The sequence below is a fragment of the Camelus dromedarius genome, chromosome 8 (genome assembly GCF_036321535.1).
Source record: "Camelus dromedarius isolate mCamDro1 chromosome 8, mCamDro1.pat, whole genome shotgun sequence".
NCBI lineage: Eukaryota > Metazoa > Chordata > Mammalia > Artiodactyla > Camelidae > Camelus > Camelus dromedarius.
This window is the reverse complement of record NC_087443.1, coordinates 83,480,233-83,498,593: the sequence shown is the minus strand read 5'-3', so window position 1 is coordinate 83,498,593 and position 18,361 is coordinate 83,480,233. Positions and strand designations below refer to the sequence as shown.

Here is an 18,361-nt window from a genome sequence, read left to right as displayed (position 1 = left end):
AGGGCCCCATAGAACACTCAATCTTCTGTTTTCTGGAAGCTAGAGGTGGGGCGGGAGGTCTGAGGGCCCATGGGTGCCCTGAGCCACCAAGAGTCTTCTCATTCACCCTGGCAGCTCACTTTGGGAAGCACAGCCTGCCCTACCTCCCCCTACCACAACTCTGAAAGGTCCCAGCTCTGCCCCAACCTGGGTGGATCAGACTGTGCCCCTCCCCTGAAGCACTTGTCCTCCTCTGATGACTGACCCCCAGGCCCAGATACCCCACTGGTTGGAGGTGAGCTCAGGCCTGGGGGCTAAGAGCTGGGCTTGGCAGACAGGAATGACAGGGCCTGGGAAGCCCAGGCAGCTGGAGGAAACAGCTGGAGACTGCAGCCTTACATGGGTGGGAGTTTCTGGGGAGCTCCCCTCAGCCCCAGTGCAGAGTGCCTGCCTTGAATGAGAGCCTGGAGCATCTCTGCGGTGTCAGGTGACCTGTCTAGAGCCAGCGTCAGCAATCTGCCCTGCAGCTGAGCACTGGGGCTGGGTGATTCCCAAGGTGCTCAGAAGAAGGGTGGGAATCTGACTGCTAGGCCTCCAGCCTGGCAATGTGGGGGGTCTGGGCAGCCTTGGAACAGCGGGTGGTGTCCAGAAGATGAGTGAGACCCACACTGGAGGCAAGGTGGAGGGAGGTGAGGTTAACTCCATAATGTGCCTAAGGTGGCTTCTGACAAGGTTTTTCCCTATAAAACCACCATTTTTCCCTTTCTAAATTAATACACATTTTGTGGAAGATGCTTTGAGACTGGTGAGTAATAATATTTACATAAACACCCCTCACCTAGTAATAGCATCCAGGGAAGATTTTTGTCCGAATCAATAACAATATTTTCCAAGTGATAATTTTCTACATTCAATTGATTCCTCTACAATTCTTAGCCAACTATAAGGAAGAGCCCCCCTGCCCTGCCACCCATTAAGTCATTTATTTATATCAGTGGGACCCATGGATTCCTGTTTTATTCAGTGGGTTAAAATCCGCTGTTACCATTATTTATTTCTGTGTTCATGCTCTTCCGTATCTGTTTGATGGGAGTCGTCCTTTTCACGTGTCCCCATCCTTCTCTGACTTTCTGGCACAAAGATGCTCCAGGCTCATCTTGTGCTACCTAGATTTGGGGATTACCGAACCCAACTTGAGTCTGACCCACCATGCAGCAAAACCAACCTGCTGACCCTGGGCTGTGGTGAAGGAAAGCACAGCAATTATTCCAGGGCGCCAAGCGAGGGAGTGGGAGGCAGACGCAGGTCCGCTCCAGCTGGGTCTTTGACTTAGGGCTCTTTCTAAGGGGAAGAACAGAGGCTGGGTTAACCATTGTCCTGCGACCGTTCTTAATCTAGTTTTGGGAGTCAGGATGTCTCTGGCCAGGTGGTCCATGGCTCAGGGGTCTGTTAGCTCACCCTGCCCTGGAGAAATAACCTGAGTTTGTATGTTAATGACGATGTCTACACAGGCAGTTTGGGTACATTGGCAATTTTATTGACAACAGGAGTTTTAGTCATCTGACTCTGGTTGATGAGTGTTCAGTGAGTGCAGGACTGAGCTCTGAGGGCACAAGAAAGGGAACAAAGTGTTGGGTGGTGAGATTAGTCATAAACTCAGTAAGGGCGCTCGGGTTTAGGGGGACTCGGTTTCAGAGGCACACCCAGTGGCTCGACTTTGTATACGCACTCCTACACACATCTAGATCTCTCTCCTCTAAGCGTATGTGTGCATGTGCATAAGTGCACATACGTGCATAGACACAACCCCCATAAATCTGTACGACATGCCCACACATCTGCACACGCGTGTACAACACACAGGGAACTCCTGGAGCTCCCAGCGAGACTCTCCTCCTTCCCGTGCTAGGAGCCCCTTCTCCGCAGAGACACCTGGCCCCTGTCAGCCTTGGTATACTTACTCGCTAGTCTCAGAGTGCGCTGCACTTTGCCTCGGAACTGGTGTCCATACCGCAACAGAAGTGAGCCTGCAAACTAGAGGAGGGCATTTGCCTTCAGCCTGAGGGTGTGGAGTCAAAGCGCCAGGCCAAAAGTTACTTGGAGCTCTTCTTTTTTTCACATCAGTGCAGTTATGCCATTCCTTTGAAACATAGAGGAGTCCCTTATTACTGCTTATACTCCCTTTTAGTGTCCTTTCCTCATTTTTGTTGGTTTTATTATATTATTTTTTAGTGTGTAATATTAACATGGTTCCCAAAGGCAAAACCACACAAAAGAAGTCCCAGATAAGACACTTGCCTCCCGCCCGCCCCCTGAAGGAACTCAGTCTTACTAGTCTAATCCCACCTTCCTGTGCACCTTTTTGCAGAAATACGCAGATGCACGTGCATTTTCTTACTTACTCTGCTTCACATTTTTCCCCTGAAGGTTTTTTTTTCCACAACACCCAGAGCAGGTACAAGACAGTCCTCTGCTGACCTCGGTGCTGTGTCCCCCACCCTGTCCACTTGGAGGAGGATGGTGGCGAGGCCAGCTCTGGCCCATCCCCACTGTCCATAGTGAGGCTCACCTGACCCACAAGGCAGAGCCCAGCCAGGTGGAGGGGCAGTGGAAGTAGGGCCCTGGGGCCTGTCTACTCAGAGCCCTAGTCACTCCTGCTAAATCCAGGCCCAAGCTGTGATGAGGTCACCAGGGCACAGCAGCCACGTCGTGGGGACCTCACTCTCCTCTCACAGGAAACCCACGCGGCCAAGGGAGGGGTTGCTGCAGAGGCCCTGGGGTGAACACCAGGGGGTGGTGCTCCAGGTCTGAGAGTGAGCCTGGGATAGCTGCCTGACCCCTGGTGACCAGCAGCCTTGTCAGGGGGTTCCCAGCACTGGTTAGAGCCTCAGCCCCACCTGCCTGGGGTCACCCTGCTGAAAACCAGCCCAAGACTGAGGAGAGGCATTTTGGGGCGTCTGCAGGGGGTGGAGCTCCCAGGTCCATGAGAAGCACAGAGGAGCCTGCACCTCCATCCTCACCTGTCCAGGGTGATGATTTGGGGTCCTGTCCTGGGGCGGATGGTGGAGGTCAGGCACTCCACCGTGAAGGCCGCTGCTCCTGCTGCAGCAGGTATGCAGGGCCCTGTCCGACCGCGCCCCCCCCCCCAACCACTGACCTCTCATGCAGGTGGCGAGGTCAAGGGGCCAGAGCAGGCAGTGTGACAGCCCTGGGTCCAGGCCCTGGAGGGTGGGCTGGGGTCCCTGTGTTCTGGAGCCATTGGCCTGGGTCATGCAGCTTTGGAGTGGGTGCAAGGGGGTGGCCAGCCTGGTGGACACTCTGGGGTGCCACTCCTCCAGGTCTAGCATCCCCCACAGCCGACACTGCCTGCCCCAGTGGGGGATCTGTGCAGCAATGCGGGGCTGGCCAGGCCAGGGGCACTGGAGCAAGGCTGACTGAGGCACTGTCCTAGGCTCAGTTCAAAGGGGGCTTAGATTCCCAACAGCCTGTGTGAGAGAGCAGAATGGCTCCTCTAATGCTTCTCCTTTCTGACTGCACAAATATGCTATTTCATGATGAAAAATCTTGGCCTTTTGAAGAGAGACCTCTGCCCTCCCTTTTGTCTCCCTGCCCCTTTCAGATGCACCGCTGGGCACCACCGAGCAGGAATGCCACTGTTGTCAGCAGCATGCCCAAGGAGCCCATGCACGTGCCTGCGCGTGCACAGCGAGGCCATGCCCACCCCCGCCCCCAACCCCCAGCCCCAGCATGGCCTCCCAGGGCTTCCTGTGATGCAGCCAGGAGTCTGGCCCTGAAAGGCTGACCAGTTGCCCAGCTCTGCATGCGAGGTTCCAGTGCTCTCTGATCCAGCTGCACTCAGCACTGAGTGGACCCTCGGCCTGGGCAGGTGTGGCCTCAAGTCGGCTCCTCCATGTCTGTGGGTGTCACCTGTGCCGTCTAGGAGCCAGCTCTGACCCGGAAGCTGGGTGGGTGGTCCCACACTCAGACTTTGCAGAGGCTGGAGGACCCAGCGGAGTCCAGGGGGACCCTGGAAGGGAGCCGGAGCCTCCACTGCTACAAGAGGCTCTTCTCCACGTGGGGCCCAGATGGCTTTGGGGCTCACAGGTGCCCACTCTGGGGCAGGGCCTGTGGTCATGTCTTGGCCCTGCTGCTTCCCCGTCAGCCCCCAGCCCTTCATGTACAGGAGTGCCAGGCCCCACCAGCCACAGAGAGGCTGTGTCAGGGCCCATCTTTGGGGCCACCGAGGTTCAGGCTTCTCACTGTGACCAGATTCCTGTCTGGTGCCATTGCTGGTGCGGACCCCCGCCCAGAACCGCCCCCCCTTTGCCTCTCTCACTGTTGCCTGCTGCTCAGTCTCCTCTGGAGGGAGATCCTCTCCGTGCAGCCCTGACCCCAGGACAGAGCGGGCCAGTGCTGCCTTCAGCAGGACAGTCGCCTTGTGATTCAGCTTGATTAACACTTGGTAAGAGAAGCCCAGGGTGCTGGATGGTGAGCCAAGTTCAAGAGCAGACCACGGAAGAAACTGAAGCAGAGAACTTGTTACTGATGGGGGAGGTCAGGTGGGTGTAGACAGAGAGGCCGACCCCAGCATGAGCCTGCATCGGGGTCCCTGGGGAGAGTGCTTTGGGATCCCTGGGCTAGCGGGCGGATCGGCCAGTTCAAACCAAAAGAGTGGGGTTTTGGTATGCTCTGCGGGGGATGGGGGTCTCATCTAAGGAGTGCCAGGGGAGGGCCTGGGAGGGAGGGCACTGTCGCTCACAGTGCTGCTGGGAAAGCCTCCAGAGCCTCACTTGCCTGTGCTTCTGCAGCTGCGGTCCAGGGCCCGCACCTGGGAAATGGGTGAGGCAGAGACACCACGCAGATGCTTAGCTAAGCTCTGGCCAGCACAACACCTGGGAACATCTGCCCAGCACCAGACTTGCAATCCGCCAGCTGCTCATCTACGGATTGGTAAGGGCGCAACTGGGACTCTCAGGAGACACTCCTGCTGGGCCCCCACACCCAGGATCAGGTCACGTCTGTGCCCCTCAAATGCCGCTCTCTCAGCAGAAGCGCCACCACCTCGGAGCTCAGAGGCCTGTCTTCAGGGGCAGTGTTTGTGGACGGACAGGCTCCGCTGCTGGACTGCAGGAGGCCATGCTGCAGCCCCAGACTCGCTCTCCTCCAGAAGGGGAAGGATAGCGACCCAGGGTCTGCGTCTCAGGAGCTGGGACAGAGCCAGAGGGGAGGCAGGCAGCACACAGCACCCACCCAGTCTGGAGTCCATCCGGGTCTGACCAGCAGATATCCGCACTGAGGACAAACGCAGGCTGTTTTCAGCCGAGGATGGCTTGTGGCTGGCCCCCATGGGCTCTCAGCACGGACGGCAGGCGCACAGTGTGTGTGTGTGTGTGGCTGAGGGTGAACAACCCAGGTCCCTCGGAGTCCATCTGATCTGTGTCCCAGCAACGGGGGCAGGTTCCTGGAGAAGCTATTCAGGGGGCCCAGGGAGCCAGCGCACTCCGCCCCGGCCCCTGGACATGCACTGACCATCCAGAGAGGGGCAGTGACTGTCTCCCGAGGGTCCCACAGCAAGACCACTGCTTCCCCCGCCTCCTCCCAGGTAGACTGACAAAGCCCTCCTCCCCAGACTGTCAGGCTGGAGCAGGAAGCCAGGCCTGAGGGGCTGCTGCTGGTAACCTCTACCCTCAGAGCAGCCTGTGGGTCCTCTGGGTGCTGCAGGGGCCTCAGGGCCGGCCGGCTTGGCACAGCTGATGAAGGGGGCAGGCCTGTGTGCGCCACCCAGAGCTCACTGCTGCCAAGTCTGCAGGGCCAGCTCAGTGGCAGCTGGACGCCCAAAAACAGGCCCTGCCCCCAGGCCCCTCCAGCCGTCACACAGGGGGAACCCTGAGCCACCCTTGTCTCCTCAGCTGCAGAGAGACGAACCGGCAGAAGCACAGGCCCAGTTCCAGGTGGCCAGGAGCCCCGGGAGCATCCTCGGAGTCGGGGAAGTGCGCATGGGCCAGGCAGCAGGCGTAGCTGGACGAGAACTGCACCAGGGCCTCCCGGAACAGGGCCTCGCCGCCCGGCGCCTCCAGGAAGGCCTCCCTGCAGTCCCCCAGCACAACATACACGAAGTGGAGCTTGTTCATGGTCTTGCAGCCCATCAGCACCGAGTGGGGCGCCAGCAGCAGGTTGGCCTCACCCACCCTGAGATCCAGCTCCCGCATCTTCCTCTTAGAAAACCTTCTGAACCAGCACAGAGTGTTAATGCCTAAGATCATAAAGAAGGGGCAGAAAAATATGTTGGCAGTGATCAGGAGGAGCCGCTGAGGAGGTTGGTTTGGCGAGAGCCCCAAAACCAAAGGGAGGAAGATTGATGCTAAGGAGAGGAGAATCAGGAAGATGCCCAGTGTGATCCTGCAGCCCAGGTACCGGAGGCAGGACCGGGGTGACTGCACCCCATTCAGGATGCCCACAGCATGCCTGTACACCTCGGGGTCCTCCAGCACCGGCTTCAAGGGGTCCGGGACGGCCAGGGTGCTGAAGGTGCCCACTCTCCAGGAGGACAGGCTTTCCCTGTTGATGCAGTCCAGGGTCAGCAGGGTCTTCCCGCTGTAGAGGGAGGGGGCCGAGCGCAGGCCCAGGGGGCGTGCCACGCGCTGGTTGGGTGTGCACAGGAGCCGCACCACCTTGTGGTAGAAGCGGCCATCCGTGGCCTCCAGATAGGTCAGGTGGCTGAGGTGCAGCGGGACCTGGCAGGGCCTTAGCAGGACCGGGATGACCGGCTTCTGCTCCAGGCAGGAGCCAAAGAGGGACAGGTCGGCTTCCAGCAAGCACCACCGGCTCTGCACGAAGTCCTGACTCAGGACCAGCAGCACCTTCTGGCTCTGGTGGATGCAATCGGCCATGTTCTCCAGAACGTTCCTGCCCGGCATGAAGTCCCGCTCATGCAGGCAGACCTTCAGCCCTGCGTGGTCCACCTCCAGGCGACTGATGAGCCCGTGGGTCCACGCGGCGTCCACGCTGCTGTAACTCACGAACAGGTGGTACTTCTCGCCAGCCTTCAGCGGGGGGATGGCAGGGGCCGCACCTTCCTCCTCGGGACAGGAATCCATGGGCATGCCCCGAATCTGCCTCTGGTCCCCAAGGAGAAAACTGCCCTTTGGCTGCAAGAGATGGAGACAGCCTGACTATGCGGACAGACTGCGGCCGACTGTCTATAGCAGTGGAGCGGCTGCCAGCCTGAGAAGCTGCAACTAACCACCCCTGCCAGGACGCAGCCAACCACTGTCCCTCTTCCCCTTCCAACTCGAGACCCATTGGTGAAGGTCACAACGTGCCCCTAACCGACCTCGAGGACGCAGCCTCCTGGGGGGACGGGGCCCCGAGCTCTCTTCCCACTAGGAAGCCCCCACTCCCTGGCCTGCCTTTGGGTCTCTGCCAAACCCACATGACGTGGGACCTCACTGCAGCGCACCCTGGGGAACCAGCCTCTGCTGTGCCCACGGGGCATCTGAAGGGGTCTGGGTGCCTGGTGGACATGCCTCCCAGGCCTTCTTTCCCTTCACATGTGGCTCACGTGTCACTGGCCATGGGGGGTTGCTATAGACTGAGTGTCTGGGTCCCCCCAGTTCACGCATTGAAATCCTAACCCTCAAGGTCCAAGAGGCAGGGCCTATGGGAGGTGATGAGGTGGTGAGGCCCAGCAATGGCATCAGTGTCCTTTGGAAAGAGACCCCTGAGAGCTCCTCCCCCCCGCCCCCTCCCCACAGGAGGACCCGGCTAGAAGGCAGCATGTAAAAGCCAGGAAGCAGAACCCAGCCTCCGGAGTGGTGGGAAGTGACCCTGTGCAGTGTGAGCATCAGGGTCGTGTCCCGCAGAGCCACAAGTGAACTGAGCCCGCAACGGGCAGCCACACTGTCCAGGGCACTAGGACGTCACTGCTCTGCTGACACCCTCCCATAGAGACCCTGCTGCTCAGCCTCACCAGGCGGAGGCCTGAGCTTGAACTGCCATCACTTGGCGTCTGTCTGCTTGTGTCTAAGAAGCCTCTTCCTGGCTCAATCCTGGGAGCTCTCCTGCGCTTCCACGGCCAGCTGCGGTGGCCCCAGCAAGCGGCCCTCCCTCTGAAGCCCAGCAAACCTGCAGGCACAAGAGGGACTGGGACCTCACTGTGGCCGTGGCCTCATTTGGGTGAACAGAGTGAGGGTCACAAGGTCCGGGCCAGCCCTGCAAGGTCCCAGGCCATCTAGCCAGCAGCTCCAGGAAACCATCTCCCCACCCCCTTCCACAGGGCCCCCAACCCCCACCCGCTCTAGCGACAGGAAGACACAACACTTTCCCGGCTAGCAAGCCCTTCCACCTTGGCTGACCCCTTCCAGAGGTGGCAGCTGAGCAAGTCTGGCCTCTCAGGGCCCCTCCCTGGGAGGGCTGCAGCCTTCCTGCATTTCCTCACCTGCCCCTCCAAGTGGGGCAGGGCGCACCCTCAGCGGCGTCCAGGTGTCCAGAGGCACAGGCGGCCCTGTGCTGTCCAGTCCTCACTCCAGTCCTCAGAGGAGGCGGCGGGCAGCCGGGGACGACCCCTGGAGCTGTCGCGGGACAGAAGAAAGTCTGCAGCTGATGCTCTCTGGAGGCATCTCTGCTAAAACAAACAAGCGCAGGAAAACGAAAGCAGGAACCAGACTGAGGAAGGAGGCGGGCTGAGGAGAAGTGGCCCGGCACCACCGGAGGCCCAGGGGGCAGGAAGGCCAGAAGGTGGTGTGGTGCTGGCCATCAGGGCTCCCTGAGGGACCCCGCACTCTCTGGGAAAGCAGTGAGTGGAGGGCCAGGGCGACAGGGTGAGCTTTGGCTGGGGTCAGTAGGGCGGGCCTGACTGGCGTGGGGGCGGGGCTGTCCCTAATTGCTCTTCCGGTGCTGCGTCCTCCAAGGGAAGGTCCCGGCTGCTGGGTGACCCTCCCCAGCAGAATCTCCTCCAGTAACATCCTCCTGCTCAGCCTCTGCGCCGGTCCCCCCAACCCCACCGCATCTCCCTCCACAAACCCCAGGAGCAGGAGGCGGAGCTCCCTCGGTCCTCCCGCCCACCCCACAGCAGGGCCTGGCCTTTCTCCCGCCGTTCCTGTGCCTTCACTGGGCCACTCCAGGGCCCCTAGATGACATAACGGTGTGCCCGCGGGGCTGCCAGCGCCTCCACACCCCAACCAGACCAGAAAGACCCCTACTGCCCCCCTGGAGGCAGAGCCCTGGGGCTGCGGCTGGTGGGTGGGCAGGCTCCCTCTCACCCCAGGGTCCAGCTGGAGGCCCAGCCTACCCCGGAGAAAGTTCTGCTGGGAATCCTCAGGACAGCCATCCAACACCCCCACACCCAGTGTCTCCAGGAAGCCTCACCCAGAGGCCAAGCCAGCCACTGGTGCCAGCTGCCCAGAGAGGCACCAGCTGCAGCCCCCATTGTCCTTCCTCTCCTTCCCCCTCCATCTCCCTCTCTGGTCTCCCCACCCCTCCCTTCCCCTACCTGTGAGGGCCAGCACCGTGTGTGTGCTCGGGCCTCTGAGGGTACCTCCTGTCCAGTGGAATCCCAGCAGGGTGGTCAGTGAAGGCTCAAGCCTGCCTGGGAGCCAGACCCCACACACCCCTGCTTGCACACACGTCCACACACAGACACACTCCTGTGTGCACCCACATGTCCACGTGCGCACACGTGTCCATACACACACAGACAGACACATAGCCTTATGCTCATGGGCTCAGCCTGGAAGTGGAGTGGCTTCTCCCTTCCGACCCCAGCAGACAGCAGGCCAGCTCGGGAGCTGGAGGTGGAGCCCTTTCTGATGGCATTTTGGGTGGAAACATCCCCACTTACCGTGAGTCAGAAAACCGCCCTTCCCCGTGTGCACTGTGCCTGTGGGTGGGTGACCTGTGACCCCACAGGCTAGGCTGGATCACTCCGCTGACCGAGGCAGTGCCAGGCCACTCTGAGGGCTTGGTCAGCATCCGGAGCCAAGCTAAGCAGCCCACAGCCCCACGTGGCCACAGAGCCCGAGACATGGCTGGTCCTAGTGGGCATGTGCGGCGAGTAGAAAACACATGCCAGGTTTCAAAGACTTGCTACCAACTGGATGGGTATCTTCTTCATACAAAGCACCAGCACCGCGATACAGAAAGTGAACATGGAAATGGTAGAGAATTTGTGTCATGGGGAGAAAGTTACACGTCATTGCAAAATATAAATACCGTACGGCACATTTAATCCCAGACTGCTTCAGTCTACCCGCCCTCCATTAAACAATGTAATTTCAAACTGAATAAAACCGTGCAACTGAAAAAGAAACTTCTCTACCCACAAAAAGGGTGACAATGTCTCTAACAATTTTTGTACTGGCTATACGTGAAAGTGATCGCTGGTACATCAGGTTAAACAGATGTAGTGTTCAATGAGGTTCCCCCGCTTCTTTTTATGGTTTTGATGTAGCTACTAGACCACCTGCAGTTACACACAGGCTCACGTCGTGTTTCTATTAAATGACGCTGCAAGGACAAGTCACTGGTCCAGACTGGGTGGGAGCACAGCAGTCAAGTGCTGGACAAGGGGCTGGGCAGGCAAAGGGCAGCAGGAAGGGCCGGAGGGGGCCAGGCCTGGCAGCCACAGGCCAGGAAAAGGTCCGGGGGCAGGTGGTACGAGCAGCCTGGGCTGAGCAGGGTCGGGGGACTGTGCTCCAGAATCAGGGACCCCCTCCTTTCCAGGCACAGCTGGCTTCATCTCGCTGCAGGAAGCTGGGAGCTGGCGTGGAAGCTGGGCCTGGCATGGTGGGGCAGCGAAGCCACCAAGCATGGCCCATGGGAGTAGAAGGAGAGTGGGGGGGTGCCTCGGCCACAGCCATTCCTGCTATGACATACACTCCACGTCCTGAAGATATTTCATTCTTCTATACAATTCACAAAATAAGGCAGCCTATCACTCACAACGCGCAATCTGGAATCAACCCAGATGTGCACAAGTGATGAAGGGTTACCAAAACATGGCAAATCCACACAATGGAATGTGACACACCATTAAAAGGAATGGGGTGCAGTGCACATACAACAGGGTGGATGTACCTTGGAAACATCACCCTGAGTGAAAGGAGCTGGGCGTGAAGACCACGTAGAGTCTGAGTCCACTGAAGGGAAACATCTGGAAGTGGCTGCCAGGGGCTGGGAAGGAAAGCAGGGTGGCACCTATTGATGATGAGAATGTCCCAGAATTAGATTCTTCTAATGGTTGCACAACTTTGTGAATACACTGCCTATCACGAAAATGTATACTTTAAAATGGAAAATTTTATGTTATGTATATTATATCACCACTAAAAATCCAAGATGGCACATGGAAAAGACCCAGTTAGAGGAAACCACAGTAACCAGAGCGTTGAAGACACAGGCACAGCGTCTGCAAGCCTGGACTTGCCCGGCTGCCTAGGGGCAGTGCCACGTGACCACGCCCATAACCACGCCCGTGACCACGAGATGCAGTTGCCGGAGTCCAGGGCCAGGAAGTGCTTCCTGACGGAGCCCCGCGGTGGCCGGTGCCCTGTGTGGCTTCGTGTGTTTCCCCAGAACAGCCCAGGGCCCCACCTCCAACAGCGCTGGGGGCACAGTTCTGCTCTTGCTGTCCTCGGCCTGGGACACCCACCCCACCAGCTCGCAGGCCACCTTCCTGCTTTTGGGACTTGGGGCTGCTTCCCTCCTGCCCTCTCATCAGGGCGGGACTGGATGACCTCAGCTCGCTGCTGTCTGCCAGTCCACGGAGTCTCCACATCTGGCTCCTACCCAGCTCCCAAGGCCCCTCACCCACCCGCCAAGCCCGAGTCCCAGGGCTCCGGCCTCACCAAGCCTCCATCCCCTCCACCAGTCACCCTTTCCCTCTTTGTGTCTAGATCTCCACTTGGGCCTCGGAGGCTCATGCAGTCCCCAGCAGCCCCCACACAGGTGCTGCTCCAGGCTCACTGCCCCCCTGGCAGGGCTCCATAAGGTGGGCACAGTGTCAGTGTGTCCAACCTGCTCAGCAGCAGAAGTATTTGGGAGGGGATGGATGGAGAACCTAGCTCTGGTCAGCTCCACACGTGACAGGCTCCTCTGCCTTGGGTCTGCTGCGTCCACACCTAGACCACGCCCTCCCCCAGGTGAGCTCCAGGCCCAGGGAAGGCCTCAGGTGGGGCCTTCAGCCCATCCCCCACCCCCAGCCAGGGCCTGTCCCACCAACTCCAGAAGGGTTCCTGTGTTTCAAAGACCTCCCAGGTGGGACACAGGGGAGCCCTGGGCCCTGCAAAGCCCGTGCCAGGTGAGGGCAGGTGGAGAAGAGCCTCTGACCAGGGTCAGAAATTGTGCTGGGGGCCCAGCTTCATGCTGAGCTGTGCCCAAGGGCACAGAGGGCCTCGGGCAGGCTGGGAACCTCCCAGAGCCCAGAGGCAGGGAAGGCCCCCAACTCCGCACAGCAGGCCCTGGGACATGTGCCCTCAGACAGAGCCCTGCCCCCTGCTCTCCAAATCCCAAGAGCTCTCACTGTGAGCAGCCAGGCACTCACTTCCTCTGTTTTCAAGGCCACAGCAGGACGCTGCCCCCACCCCGCGTTTCCTGCTGGGCCACCAGTGGGCCAGTCCTCCCTGTGTCGGCTTTCTGCCCAGCGGGGACGCCGGGCACTGGAGGAGGCTCCGGTGGCTGGTAGAGAGGGTGCTGTCCACAGCCGGCCAGTGTGGCACCTAAGGCGGGCGAAGGGGCAGGAACCCCACCAGGTGGAGGCTGCTCTCCATATCAAGGCAGAGTCTGAATGCGATTTCAAAAAAGGGAGACAAAGGGATGAGGACCCCTGCGAGCCCTTCCTGAGAGGAACTGCTGCCCCCTCCCCCGACACCGTCCCCTTCTCCTGGGCAGAGCAGTTACACGGGAAGTGTCCACTATGGACAGACTGAGAGCCCAGCGGTCAGTGCCGTCTGTGAGGCCCAGTGCCAACCGCCCTGTGGGGTTCCTGCCCTTCCCCGACACTGGCCACCACGGGGGACACGTCTACTTCCTGTGAACCTGAACTCAGTTGGGGGCAACACCCTCTTCCCAAGCATACGACCCCCCAGGGACACACTCCCTCCCTAGGGACGGCACCCCCTCAGGGACAGCACCCTCACAGGGGATAGCACCCCCAGTGGTCAAGGCTGCGCACCTCCTCGCCAACACCATCCATGCAGGAAGCAGCAAGCTCTCAGGGCTCCACTGAGCTCCAGGCGGTGCCCAAGCCCCGCCCCAGGCGCCTCACCAGCCCTCACACTCAGGGCTGAACCCGGAGAAGCTCACCTCTGCTCAGGGCTCATCAAAACGTTTCTTCTAACCTCCTTCCAAAACCAGGAACAATGGCTCACAGGGAAACAGAAGTCCTGCCAGAGCTTGCTTTGTGCACAGCTGTGGTTGGAACTGATGGGCAATTGTGAGAACCGTGTGTGGAAGTCAGTTCCCTCCCAGCAGCCGCTGGGTCCGCTTGGGAGGCAGCAGCTGCTCGTGTGCCTGAGTTGTAAATTTTGCTCACTTGCTGAAGCCACTGATGCTCCTTTCTTTTGGTCTGTATCTCAAAAGGGGTTTGGAAACAGGCCCAGCTCTGAGCCATGCCCCCTGGGCTAGAGTGGGGCCTGCTGGTGCCAAGGCCAGGGTTGAGGAGAGCCCAGAGGGGGCAGAGCAGCCCGGACAGAGGGCGCTGAGGCCAGCTCCAGGTGCTCTGCCTGTGTCCCAATTATCTGTCCAGGGGTGGAGCCCTCAGGACACCTCAGCTGCCCTAACCAGCCAGGCCTGCAGCCGGACACTTAGATGGGGCAGAGGCCAGGCGCCCTCAGGCACAGCCACTCAGGACCTCAGAGCAAGCACAGAGCTGGAGTGGGTGTCCAGGCCACTGTCCAGCAGTTAGGGGACCAGCCCCCAGACCAGGACACTGGAGGATGTCACCCACCCCTGCCTGGCTCCTCCAAAGCCACCTGGCTTGGGGCTGCCAGCTCAGGAAGCACATGCAGCTGCAGCTGCCTGTGACCTGACTGTGACCCAACACAGCCCACATCCACAGTGGGGCAGCTCCCTCTTTTCTACCACCTAGGAGAGCTAAGTCACTGCCACCTGGCTGTGTGCATGACAGGGCCCTGGAGGGACTGTGGGGGCTGTGGGGGAAAAGGGGGTCCCTGGTTCCGGGCATGGGTGGTCCTGTTCCCCAGGGGTGCTGCCATAGCGGTGCAGGAGCCAGGGAGCTGGGGACCTGAGAGCCACAGTCCCAGCTGAGGCCCATGGGAGGCAAGAGTGGTGGTCAGCACTCGGGGTGGCTGTACCTGTGCTGTGCCTTAGGTTGGCCTGAGGTTCACCAATGGAGGCACCCCCGGCCAGGTGATGTCTCTGCATTCATGTCCCAGATTTAGAAGAAGTCCCTTCTGGTCCAGTGTCCAGGCCCTGTCACAAGGTGGAGGTCGGCACTTGGCCCGAGGGCCACAGCCTGAGAGCCACCTCCTGGGAGCCCTGTGCAGTGGGTGGGGTCACCAGGCCCAGGGAGACTCAGTGTCTGCTGTGGCCTGCCCTCTGGATAAGGAAACAAGAGGCAGCTGCTGGCAAACCCCTTGGGTCCAGGGCTCAGAGGCCGCAGGGAGGAAACCAGGATGGGCGAGGGAGAGGGGGCAGGGCACGTGTTCTCAGAGGACGGGGCGGCAGGGATTCAGACTGGCCTGGGGGGACCCTCATTCTAGGAGCTAACTACAGGCGGCCATCTCCTGGGCAGGGAGCAGAGGTGCTGGGGGGCTGCCCACCGTGGAAGGCCCTGGGGAATTCTGGTGGCCCGGACCCCACCCAGAGCTGCCTGCACACCTGGTCCCAGGATCCACCCCCTGTCAGGCTGCAGTCTGCGTGTGCTCCTGGGCAAGGGGCCCAGTCAGCAAGGACAGCGTTCCCATGCATGTCGGTGGTCACCCTGCCCAGAGGAGGGAGAGCGAGATGGTGGGTGGGGATGGGAGTTCACTATAAGTAGGCGTGGGTCTGAGCAGCCAGCTCTACCATCCTCTTCTAGCAGCTGCACCTGTTCAGCTGCCCACACCTGCAGCCATCTGCAGCCCCCGCTGGGTTCCCACCACTCACCCACCTTGGACCAAGGACAGGTTGCCCAGAGGACTCAGGGCAGCAGGACCCTTCAGTCACCTCCCGTCCTGACCACCCTCCTCCCTGCAGGGAAGCTAAGCTTCCAAAGTGTGAATACACTCATATTCACAAGCAAACTTCCTAGGTGTGGGTGCAGGGGAACCCACCGAATGCTCTGTACCACCTTTGCTATATCTTATGTATCTAAAACTACTCCAAAAATAAACTTTTTTTATAAACATCACACTTCACATTTTACCAACAAAACAGTGTCCCTGCTTTGTCTGACCTGGGAGGCTGAGTGGATGCACTTCCGACAAGTGACCACTGGGCTTGCACTTGCCGTCTGAACTGCCCACTTAGGCCCCGTCCTGGGCCAGCGGGTGCCCAGTTCCTGGACAGTGGCTCCTGACCTCCCAGAGCACCTGAGGACTGACTCCAAACCCCAGACTCCAGGGCCTGAAAACTCGGTGTGTAGCCTGGGGACATGTGGCCTGGGGCTGGGGTGTAGCTGGCGCTGGGGGCAAAGCCACAAAGGGTGGTTCTCTAGAGCCATCCCTTGGCTTCCCAAGGGCCACAGACAAGTCTGTCCCTCCCAGAGCTACATTCCAGGGCCTGGCCACACCAGCAGAAGCCCCACAGGTGTTTGTGCAATGAATGAATGAGTGAATGAAGTGATTTTACACCACACACTCTGCGCCCCTGCAGCCGTCCCAGGAACACATGTGCAAACAGCAGGTACCCCCCCCCCTTGTAATTCCCCCGACCCCCAAGTCTGCTGGCCAGGCCCTCACCCCAGAAGGCAGAGCTGGGGGCTGGGGGAATAGGAGATGAACCCCAAAATAAACCCTTCCCTGAGCCACCAGCTGGAGCTCACAGGGGCAGGACCTATGGAGTCCTTCACATGCACCCCCCTCCATCCCTCCAGGTGGGCTCAGCACAGCCTCTGTGGCCTGAGGTCCGGTCCAGGAAGACTAGGGTGGGAGGCTTGGTAGCACAGTCCTCTAAAGCTCTCCGGATTTTCTCTCTCCTCCCCCTTCTCATTCTTTCAGCAACCACCGAAAACAAAACAACCAGGAGAACCAGAGTCCTGGGAGGGTCACCTGGTCACCTTCGGACCCAACGGCAGCTGGTCACGCGCGGCCTGGCAGAGGCAACCTGGACTCCCCCGCCCCCACGCGCCTGACCGGAGTGGCCCGGGACGGGGGCGGGGCTTCCCCCCCCCCCGAGAGCGTAGGCCCCGCCCTCCAGGCCACGACCCCGCCCCCAAGTGCCGGCGGCCCCTCTGGTTTTAATAAAGTTGAAACAGAAAGGGTGAAAAGAAGCTGAAACCGAGCGGCCGGACGGCAGCCCCGCTCGCGGGGTGGGAGCGCTCCGGGCGCCGCGACGCCGGCCTGGGGTTTCAAAGGAGCAGTTACTCCGGGCGGGCGGCGGGAGGCCGGGAAGGGGAGGAGTGGAGGGCGAGAGGTGGGGTCGGGGAGGGAGGGGAGGCCGGCCGGAGGACGCGGAGGGCGGAGTGGGGAGAGGCCGGGGACGGGGGAGGCCGCAGAGGCTGTGCGGCGACATGGAGAGGGGCGCAAGTGGGGAGGGCCGGCGGAGGGGTGGGGAGGAGGGGGGGGGAGATGGCCGGAGCACGGGAAGCCTGGCGCCTCCACCCGGGACTCCCCACGGAAGCGCGCGCGGGCGGGGCGCGGGGTCGCGCTGAGCGGCGAAGCCATTGTGCGGGCGCTGTGAGCGCGACCCGCCCCGAGCCCGCTCGGCGGTGACGTCTCAAAGAGCCTTTGACGGGAGCCCCTGGCATGAGGGCTCACCTGCAGAGACGCTCTATAGAGCCTTTGAAAGCGCAGCAGCTGCCAGGGGCTGTCGGCCGGGCACCTAGGGGGACAAAGAATGGGGGACCGGACTCTTTGAATGCGAGGCCACTGGGAAACAGCAGGCATGTGCCAAGCCCGCAGACTGGGAAAGAAAGTGCTCTTCATCGGTGACTCTGTGTTGAAGGGGACCCTGTCTCAGCCTCGGTGCCCTCATGTGCATGACAAAGAGGCCTCCGGCGCGAGGCCGGCAGTCCTGGAGGGCGGCGCTCACTCGAGTGTGGCGGTCAGTCCGCCGTGGAGCCCCGGCCCCAAGGGCGCTTCTCCTGGCCCAGACTCCAGGGCACTCCGGCCGGGAAGCTGGGGTCGAGCTTCTGCTCTCCCTTGAGAAACCCGCGACCGCCCCCTGCCCAGTGCCTGCCCTGGGCTCCAGCTCACCATCCAAGTGCTTGCAAAGCCAGAACTAACTGGTCAGGAATCTTGAAGGAGGATTTGAAGCGAGGCTGCCCTTGTGGCCCCAGAGTCCCTGAGTCAGGGGGCCTGGTTTTCCTTGGCTGTCTCCTGAGACTGCCATGGGAACAAAAGGCACGCAACCAAATCCCAAGGCCAAAGGGCTCAGGACTCGCTCTTCTGCAACCCCAGATCTGGGGTGGGTGTCTGCTCACAGCCCCTCCCCCAACACACCTAACTGACTCAGGAGCACCACCTGCATGGGCCTCCCCTGTCTCCCCGCAGGTCAGCACCAGCGCCCTCCTAACCCCACACCCAGTGGAGGAAGAGCAAGACTGGCTTGGGGAACTCTCTGGGGAGAGGCAGGACCACGGAAATGCTCCTCACCAAAGCACCCTCCCTGGGGACACTGGGGAGCCCCCCTGGAGAGACCCCCAAGCTTGCTCACCACCAGGAACCTGGGTCCCAGCCTCAGCTTGCTGCCTGAGCCAGCCCTTTGGCCGTCGTGGGTGGGTGAAGTGCCCTTCAGAGTCCTGTGGGCATGGGGGTGCAGAGGGTGTGGCTGCTGCCCCCTGGGCTCCAGCTCACCATCCAAGTGCTTCCTCACCGGCAAGAACCTGAAAGCACTGTCCTTCCTTGGGTCTGTGTGGCCACAGACCACCCAGCCCTGCTTGTCTTGGGTGAATGAGGGTCACTGGCAGCAAAGGCTTGGGCCCTTGAAGTCTTCAGGCCCGGGACATCCTCAGATTTTTCTTAGCCCGCTGGAGACGTGGCTGAGGGTCCAGTTGCTGCCCCCGACCCTGAGCAAGTCTCCCCACCCTGTCAGAGCACATGGTGCCCTCAGCCTCAGCCCTGCTCAGCTCCCGGGCACAGTGGGCTCCTTGCTGCCGGCTCTTGGTTGGACACCCCTCCAGGATTTCACACGTGCCCCAGAGACGGTCCAGTGACTTGGTGCTGGGCTGAGGGGCAAGAACTTGATAGGGGCACACGGAATGGGAGCCCCACTCAGGCTTGGCTAC

The 18,361-nt window shown here is 60.6% G+C and overlaps 1 protein-coding gene across 3 annotated transcripts; it reads right to left on the bottom strand.

The window, feature by feature from the left end:
- Positions 1-1,494: 1,494 nt before the first annotated feature.
- Positions 1,495-8,988, bottom strand: LOC105104587 (uncharacterized). 3 transcript variants are annotated; one of them, XR_010382034.1, is made up of 3 exons: positions 8,417-8,988; positions 4,774-7,127; positions 1,495-4,501 (listed from the first exon to the last, which is right to left on the bottom strand). XR_010382034.1 is itself a non-coding variant. In XM_010998319.3 (2 exons), exon 2 carries the CDS (start codon positions 7,080-7,082, stop codon positions 5,850-5,852), a length of 1,233 nt encoding a protein of 410 aa, XP_010996621.1. In that variant the 5' UTR covers positions 7,083-7,127; positions 8,417-8,988; the 3' UTR covers positions 2,337-5,849. The 3 variants fall into 3 exon arrangements, 1 of the variants encoding a protein (XP_010996621.1); XR_010382035.1 differs by having other exon boundaries at positions 1,495-2,119; XM_010998319.3 differs by having other exon boundaries at positions 2,337-7,127.
- Between the last annotated feature and the right edge of the window lie 9,373 nt (positions 8,989-18,361).